Here is a 9,353-nt window from a genome sequence, read left to right as displayed (position 1 = left end):
AGGGTTTCTGTTTGTCAGGAAAATGATTCTGAAAAATTTTGGAATATTTCAGATGGCTTGTGGGTCTATAAATATAACCACACCATTAGGAAAAGAAAAAGAAAAAATTCCTACTCACAAGACTGATGTATCATGGTGACCAGGAAAGCAGAGCAGAGTGGGCTGTGCTCCCTCATGGCTTCTTTATGGTATTTCTGTCACTTTGCTAAAGCTGCTGCTCAGAGGAAACAGGAGTAGCTTTGCTAAGCAGTTATCCCTGTGGCTGGCTGACAGAATTCAGGACAGGCAGTACATTGATTTTCCATTTCCCTTAATAGGTCACACATACAAAACAGATACATCAGTTGATTGTTCATCTAAAGCAGAATTAATTTCAACAGTACAATTTCTGCCAACATGATCTGGAATGCAACGAAGAAAACCTCAGCTGAGGACATGGCATTGCAGAGCAGCCTACAGCTTGGCTGAAGGGGCAGAGATTATTTAGGCCTCTGATGGAATGAGTATAAGGCCACATTTTTAATCATATAATGCAAATGTCATATCTCCAAAAGATTTGCAAGTTTTTTAGACTAGAACTCTTCTTCTTTTGTTTCTCAGACTACCATCAGTTTATCACTTCCAATTAACTTGAACATGTACATTTTCTGATTTCTGGTTACAGCTTTACAGATTTTGGTCACTGTTTGGGACATGACTCTCCAGAAATGCAGCACCTAAAGACTTCAGCAGACTGTCAGTGCATCCCCCCTCATTCACTGACCATTTCAGGCCAACAGGAGCCACAGCTTGGCCAGGTCTGGGAGCAGCTCAGCTGTTTGCTGCTCCCAGTAACTGCACTAACACACACGTGGCTTGACTTGGGATTTCTGTTTGAGCACTCTGAAGATTATTTCCCTTTTTACAGTGACAAGAGCAAAGCTTGAACTAGATGTGTTTAACTCACTTTTCTCTAATGTCAGTGAAAGGCTGTGTCCTCATCTAGTGCTATGCCAAGCAATAAGCAGCAAGCCACATGCCTTTCAGCTCCATGGCATGATGCAAACCACTGGAACAGATGATTACAAGAATGTCTATACATGTACATAAATACCTGGTCCCTAAGAAATGGTTCCTCTCCACCTCACCAACTACATATTTTGAAAACAAATCCAAAAACGTTAAAAGCATTCTGAAACAAATGTTTCAGAACAGTTTGTTCTATGAGCACAATAAAAAAATCCCTCTGCTGTATGAAAAAAAAATTTATTATAATTTAGGAATATGAGCAAAAGTAAAGGATTTTATAATAGCTTAAAATCCATGGCAATCTCCCCTGTCTTTGTGTCGAAACTTATGGCATAGGTGACAGCAGCAGGGTCTGACAGAGCTTCTGATTCAGTAACAGAGTTGAAGAAATACACAGCTTGCTTGCAGTGGGGATTCCAGGCACAGGTTCCCTACAGGACAGAGTTCAAAGTGGGAGCAGTCAAAACTCTACCAATTATTACCACACAGTAACAATGCAGTCAGAGTTCTTGTTCCCAGCTGGGCCCACAAGGATCAGCATCATCTTTTCCACTGCCACCCACCCCACCCTAGGAACACCTCACTGAGATACCATGTGCTGCTCTGCACAGAGAAGGCAGAGGGAAAAATGCATTTTGGTCAAAGAATATTTAGACAGAATACCAAAAATACTCCTTCCTCTCCCAGTTTTTGCTTTTGTTACACTGAGAAATGGTATTTGTAATAAACTCCACTTTGAGCTAGCATCATATTTAAACTCTGAATTGATTCCAAACTGTGGAGCATTTTGATCCAATTCAGATTCTCCCATTTTAAGGTACATCTCCTGCTCCCTGCAAAAACATGAACAGATATTTCTACTAGTTCTGTCTCTGTAGTATTCAAGCAGTGTAACATAACTACATAACCCAGGCATGGCTAACAGGGGCCCATTGTTCAGAACTGGAATCCTACAGACTTTGATGCAATAATTTAGACTGAAGATGTACCTTTTCCTTTGAAATTTGCATCAGTCCTGTACTTATGGAGATATCTGCAGCAAGATGATATTCCATCCACAAAACTGCTCCATGGCTCTTTCCTTTCCTGGGGAGAGGTGGAAGATAACACCTGTTAGTTCCTACAGTACTGACAGCTGCACAGTGACACTGCACTAGTGCTTCAGTGAGAGCTGGAAAACCAGGCAGAGCTTCTTTCCTTGAGAAAAAGTTGAACAGCTGAGTGATTTGGTAATTGGGCAGTAACTTTTAAAATATTTGCAGATATGAAATCTAAAAAAGGCAAGGAAGAGGAGAATATGTCATAACTACATCTGCTCAAAAGCATAGTCCTTTAACCAGCCCTGAATAACGTGGCATGTTCAGACAGCACTTCCTTTAGAGAGCCCAGTTTCTATGTTTCTGAACTTTGAGGAAATATTTACCACCCATACCATGTCACTTCAAGAAGCAGAGGTGCTGCCAGTGTGCTGCCTACAAATACAACTGCTGCAAAGGCAGAGACCCCACACAGGTGGTTCTGGATTTTGTGAAACCTTGAATTTTGCTTCCCAATGAGAAACATACAATTACAGCAGTGTTTGAGTTACACAAGATCTAGACAGTGAAAAAAGAACCCCAAAAAACCTTTCCCCTGAATTTTAATTCTTAAGTAGCATTTTAAGCTTGAACAGAATTAGGGACAATTTGTAGTTACATTATAATGAAAAATATCTCAGAAGACATTACAAATATCAAAATTGCCAGAATTATAGTTAGAAGGAAGAATAGCATACATTTTAACAGCTACTAACACAATAATTTAAAGCTATTAAACACAGTAATTTATTAAACACAATAATCTGAAAGGCTAAATAGGAGCTTTTTCTGCAAGAACTCAGCAACAGGGAACAAACAAAGACTAAAAACATCCAGACAATGTTTTACTTTCTCTACACCATATATTAATCTATTTAAATTTTAAATCACAGTAACAGCTAGAAAAACGTTGGTTTTGAAATACAGGCATATTATCCAATCTAATAATATCTAATATTATTGTTATAGCCTATGGAGAACAGCCACAGGAAATTTGTGTCAGAATAACTTCCACAACTTCGGGTCACATTATTAAAAACTGTCAAGTATGTTCCCACCATTACCTATAATACACAAAGAGCCTGGATAGGAGGTAAAACCATGGATGCTGATAAGAATATTTATTGCAATGAGCAAACTGACCTCACAAGCTCCACAGAGCCCTCCGTGCTGAGGCAGTGCTGGGGCACAGGCTCTCTGAAGTCAAATGCTAAAACCTCCTGAGGGTCAGAGAGTGACTTGCAAGGATATTCCCACAGGGGGTGAGGTTCTGCTTCCTTGGATTCCCTAAAATTCAGAGAATCCTGAAGAAAGAAAGGAATAAAATTATCTGAAGACAATCAAAAGGCAAATAGTCCATGTTTTCAAGTTAATTACACGTCCTTAACCCAGAGTATTTAAGCAATAAAGCTGCAAGAGGACAGGACTGCACTTCTTAGGCACAAGGGAAAAAATGTCCTGCATGCATGGAACCAAGTGCTATGACAATGGCCTCAGCAATGGCACAAAACCAGGCACTTTCAAAAGAAAATGCATTTAAATTTTCCTCTCCCTCCAGACGAATTCTACTCTACAACTGCCTGTACTCCTCCACAATGACTGTCAGGGTAATCTAAATGGCTCACTCAAACATGGATATTGACAGTCCAGCTCCAGAAATAGATACAAATAAATCTCACCCTTCCTATCTAGTTCTCAGTAGTCAATAAGCCTTTTTCTCTTTCAAAAGTACCTCCAAGTAAGGGCAGCAGGATTCATCTATAAACAACTCCCATTTTGAGAACAGCATTTTCTTTTTGAACAAACAGAATTATTTTCCAAACAAAGCAAAGCACTGAAGAACTTGACAAACAAGAAGTAACTGCCACCCCCAAACCCCACGCCACGAAAGGTGCTGTTTTACAAACTAAACAGTCACCACAGTTCTGAAAGACTAAAACAATGGGGTTCTGCCCCACATACAGGTTTTCCAACAATCACAAAATGCTTTAGTAAGCCAAGGTGAGTTTTTGTTTTGCTGAGACTTGTGCTGAAACTACTTTCAGTCTTCTTACTTTAATCATATCATCCATAGTCTGGACATCAAAACCTTCACAGATGCCACATGGACTCCGGATTCTCCACAAGTCCTGTAAAAAAACCCAGGATTTTGTTTGGCTTTATTAAAGGAAACAGGAAATCTTAACATAATTTTAGCTGTAGAGCAGACATTTGATAGCAAACCAGATAAAGACTCTTGACTATCTATACGTTCCTAAACCATTACAACTACTGGAAGAATTAGAAGACAGTGTAGTTCTGGGAAAACATTTTTTAAGGCAGTTAATTCTTTAGCCACTGTTTTAAACTCCTCTGAAGAATCTGTCACATTTCTTACAATCTCTATGCATAATTTACTTTAGAGTATGTATGGATTTGCCAGGATAAAACCCTTACAGCCCCTGATTTTCCCTTGCTCCCCGTTGCATCAAACATCTCCCAGCCTGCCAGACTAACACATTTCCTCCAGCACTTCAAAGAGGAGTGAAATCATTTTGGGCACTTCATACTATGCCTCTCATTGACTGTAGCAACCAGCTGGACAGGCAATGACTCAGCTCAACTTTTCCTTTTCTTAGACCACATTGATGGTCTCTCAATAGAACACAAACATTCACTAGCCATGGGTACATACATTTAATTACCTGTTCATTCTTGCACCTAAGCTCAAATGTTCCTGCTTTATATGCTGGCAGCAGGACTTCTGTACATTGCAATAAATCCTGTTACACTCTGTGCCTGAATGCAGCATGAACTAGAGTGCTCTGCATGGTATCCCTGACAGAGCACCCTGCTCCCTAAATGCAACTGGGGACAAAACAAGTTCATAGCTAAAGGAATTCCATCAAATTCTTTCTCCTGGATCCAGCTTTTGCTAATTGCTTAACCATGATGACATATCCATTCTGAAAAGACAGAACAGCCTGCAGAACCAGTTCTGCAAGATACCTTACAACATCTGTTCACTCTGCCTAACCAAAATCTGGTAAACGCAGAGGTTATTTTTAAAACCTCACAGCTTTTAGTCTTTGTGTCTAGAGTCAGCACTGAACAAAGAAGAAAATGTAAAATTAAAGCAATAGCTTTGGGAACAGCTTAATGGAATGGAATACAAGTTAAATGTTCTACCAAAAGAGCTTTGTGGAATCAGCCCTGAACACAACCCTCATGAAAGGGTAAAACTCAGGCTCAGGTGACACGAATGTTACTTTCCATTCTGCTACTAGATTGCTGACAAGAGATGGCTGAAATAGCAAAACTCACCTTCAAGATATCAAATATTCTTTTCTGAGGTGGGAAGTACATATTGGACAGTATTAAAATGCAATACACTTGTCATTAAGAAGTCCTAGAAGAGGACTGTGTAAATATCAAATGGATATTTTAAACAGCCTCACCTGGAACTCCACGACCATCATGTGCAAAGCAGCAGACTGAGGCAGGACAGAGACATTGCTGCTGAGGTGACTGCTCACAGCTGTCCTGGCATACCAGAAATACAGGTTATGCCATGGCAGCAAACTGGTACTGAAAAAGGGCTCTCCCACAAGAACAGAGATCTTGGCAAAGAAAGGAGGAGATAAAAGCATTATAAGAACAACTCAGTAACACAGGCTGTTTCAATCTTCCAGCAGCTACCAACACAACACAACAAGTGAAATCATCTAGATCAAAACTGCTATTGCTCCATAAAGATTTAATTACTGTACACTGCACATACAGCACACCAGACATATTTCTGTGGGTTTGGTCAGCACATCTTAAAAATGCAATATTTTCTCTCAACCTTTGTTGCAGGAAAATTCATTTTAAGTTGGAAGGCTTTGTAATGAGTCACAGTATTTTTAAAATTTTTAATTTAATGATGTCAGTACTTTCAAAGAGGTTGCCATCTTCTTGAGGGGCTCACCAAAGAGCTACAGCCTTGGAGCACATACACAGTGAAACCAGTTAAACTGCCTTAACCACTGGTGCAGATTATGCAGCAAGGGAAAGTCACATCCTGTCAAAAACAAAGCAACAATCCTCCCACAGTCTTCAGTCTCCTTTAGTTTTAGTGGCACATGGTCTGAACAATCTACTCACTGCATTTTGCAGAAGCAGGATACAATGGGATTCAGTGTGGTTACAATGGCACAGCAGAAAAGCAAAAATAATTTTTACCTTCTGCTCGCTACCACCCCCCTGAAATTCAGTATATTGGACAACTGCAACATACCTTTTTATCTTCAAAATGAGAAGGCTTCAGCAACTCAGGACGTGCTTCTATTATTTTAATTTTATCTTCAAGATTATTTGCTTTCAACAGCTAAAACCAAAAAGCAGCATGCTGTCTTTAGCAAAAGTCACAGCTGAGACTCAAACACATACCAAAATAATAATTTCATTGAAAATAAATTATAAAAAAAACCCAATAGCCAAAAATTTTTAAAAGAAAACTGCCTACCATATCTTCTCAGGTTGGTGAGATCTGTTGTGCATCCTGCTCTTGAAGGGTGCACACACTTAGAGCCAATGTGTCACACCCAGTGAACTAAAGCACGTGCCCTCCATATTCTTTCATACAAGTATATAAAAAGGCAGGGAACACAGGAATTGTCTCACTTTCTTTCATTTCCACTTTGAAATTTATGGGAACAACAGTCAAGAAAGGTAAGATTCACTTCAACTCTGAATGCACTGCATATTTGGCTTCTGTCTGAGCCCAGGTTTGGGTCCTCACGTGCCTGCTGTTCCTGTTTTATACTCCTCAGCCACAGGCTGAGCCAGACCTCTTTCAAACACCCGGTGCCAACTAGAAGAGCCCCAGCCAAAGATGACTCCAGGAAGCTGTTTCCATTCCCTTCTTACACACCAGCTGCCTCTCCTGAACAGCCTCCACTTCACTGGCACAGCCTTTTGTGCCCTTCCCCAGGGCAGCAGCTGGAACAGCACTTGCAGTGAAGAGCCACTGCCCGTGTCTCCTAAGGGCAAACAGCATCTCAAACACAGTCATTAAACTGACTGAACTTCTAAACAATTGATGCAGGAACAACAAACAAAGGCATCAACTCCGGCCTCAGTAACACCAGGGTTCATTTACTGCTTTAACAGAACATGGAATACTCACTTTTTCCATGACAGAACAGGACACACCAGAGTTTTCTACTGTAAACACCTAATGAAAACACACAACAATTAGTGAAACTAGCTTTATAGTTTTTAATTAAAAGAATATGTTAACTAAACAATGAAGGAACACTTTGATGCCCTAGTGAGCACAGTTCATAAGAACAATGCATCTATTCCACAGCCCACTGCCACGAACCTTTCTAACAACTAAACACCCCCAATAACTACAGGCTAAATAATGCTGTTTTCACAGCCACACAAGAAAAAAACCACCCACAAAATGCAAATATTTTATTTTCCTTTTTTGAGATGTTCATTTGCTCTAGGCACACATTTACTCCTGAACAAATGCAAGCATATTGCCAGTGTGCCAAATCAAGCTCCAGCAGTGAGCACTGTTTGACACCACCTGACTCTGTCAGATGGAAAGTGCTCAAAGCCTTTTGCAGTAAGAAAAAAAATTAAGTTTTGTTCATATTTGGTGAATAGCTAGGCAAAATGCTACACTCCTCAGGATTATACCACATTACACATTCCCAGATATTCAGTCCAACTACAATAGATTTCAGGTTGAAGAGCCACATGACAGCTCTCATTTACACACAGACTCAGTACAATAATGAGCTGGAGATGAACTATACAGAGAAAAATACCAAGCTAAAATGTAAAAATCTGAAAACAGGAGGAAGTATTGTACCTGCTTTGCTCCAAGATAGTGAGCCAGCACAGGCAGCAGACTGCCATCACTGATACAAAGGCAAACACTGTCTGTGTTCAGAACCTACAGAAAATAAATAGTCATTGTTATTCCTATTCCAGATGAAAAAGTTTTCCCCACTTTATACACTTCCATGTAAAATAAGGGTAAAAAATGCTCATGTAGTCCCCTTGGCTTAGGTTTGAAAAGGTTTGCACAAAAATGTATTGGGTGTCTTTATTCAACTACCAATACTACTTTTAACAAATACACAGAGCTGCTACAAGTTCCTATGCAGAAATGGTTGCTCACAATTTAAAAATGTAAAACTAAAGTTTTCATGACAAAAATATAACCTAGATCTGCTGATGGAAAAAAAAAATATACTTGGTGAGCAAAGTCCTTTGCAGGGGAGAAACAAATTCCATAAATAATTTCTGCAAATAAAACAACACGTGTATCCATCACAGAAGCTGAATAAACCCCCAGGCAACATGCACTCACCCTCCTCAGTGCCCTGATGTACTGCTGTGTCCTCTCCTGGTCATTCAGCTGCCCAAAGCGGGCCCTGTTCCACAGCAGGTGAGCGTGACACCTGCACACGGGGCTCTGCACACTTCCAGCTGCTTCAGCCTCCTCTGCCCTGCAAACCATGGCAGGGAAGGGTTAACTGCAGCCCCAGTGACAGCAAACAGGCACACTCATGCATTTTGGCCACAGTGCACAGTAATGCACAGGGACTCTGCCGTTACTTTTTCACAGTTACTAGTTCTTCAATGACATTTCTGTAACTTTGCATTTCCAAACAAAGAGAGGCCAAAAAGAACCAATTTTCACCTTCACTTTCCCACTAACTGTGATGGATAGGTTTTTAAGCTTTGTTCTTTTAGAAAAAAGTTACTTGTTTGGATTCCTAAGTAAAAAAGGCATAGGAAATTCAGATATTTTATAGCTAGCACTGATTTTTAAACATGATAGCTGCTACTGTCATCACAACCAATGTGATTAAGCTCCTTTTAACCTGAGAAAAAGGTAGCAATCTCAAAAAGACAGTGCTGACTAAGAAAACAGAAAACAGAGACAGAATTATTCTTTCACTTCTTTACCTACATGCCAGCTCAGCTGAGCTGTATTTTGGGATTTCCAGGAATCAACCATGAGTGGTTTTTGTTTCTCTGTCCCAGCATGCCACAAGGTACAAGGCAGGACCTTGCAGCCCAACTATGTTTTTATGCATAATGTGTATTTTGCACCTGTACATTGCCCATGAAGCAGCTTTTCATAATTTTCTAGTCTTTAGGTTCTTACAGAGGCTCTAAGAGCAGCAGGTGCTTGAGCCTGGAGTGAACAGCAGCCCTTGTCCCCACAGAGCTGTTACCTGGCTCTCTGCAGGGAGTACCACAGGCAGTACTCATTACCTG

The 9,353-nt window shown here is 40.3% G+C and overlaps 1 protein-coding gene across 1 annotated transcript in view; it reads right to left on the bottom strand.

The window, feature by feature from the left end:
* Positions 1-1,226: 1,226 nt before the first annotated feature.
* The window catches only part of PRMT7 (protein arginine methyltransferase 7), a 14,099-nt gene continuing 5,972 nt past the window's right edge, over positions 1,227-9,353 (bottom strand). Inside the window, exons 9-17 of the mRNA XM_027698198.1 lie at positions 8,437-8,575; positions 7,933-8,016; positions 7,234-7,281; positions 6,343-6,432; positions 5,522-5,683; positions 4,139-4,213; positions 3,228-3,388; positions 1,998-2,094; positions 1,227-1,439 (exon numbers count right to left, since the gene is read on the bottom strand). Coding sequence (XP_027553999.1) covers positions 1,284-1,439; positions 1,998-2,094; positions 3,228-3,388; positions 4,139-4,213; positions 5,522-5,683; positions 6,343-6,432; positions 7,234-7,281; positions 7,933-8,016; positions 8,437-8,575 — 1,012 coding nt within the window. The 3' untranslated portion in view covers positions 1,227-1,283. The remainder of the gene's footprint in view (positions 1,440-1,997; positions 2,095-3,227; positions 3,389-4,138; positions 4,214-5,521; positions 5,684-6,342; positions 6,433-7,233; positions 7,282-7,932; positions 8,017-8,436; positions 8,576-9,353) is intronic.

Source organism: Neopelma chrysocephalum, unplaced genomic scaffold, assembly GCF_003984885.1.
Source record: "Neopelma chrysocephalum unplaced genomic scaffold, ASM398488v2 Primary Assembly neopelma1_125, whole genome shotgun sequence".
Taxonomy (NCBI): domain Eukaryota; kingdom Metazoa; phylum Chordata; class Aves; order Passeriformes; family Pipridae; genus Neopelma; species Neopelma chrysocephalum.
The sequence above is the reverse complement of the archived record's forward strand: the minus strand, read 5'-3'. Positions and strand labels throughout refer to the sequence as shown.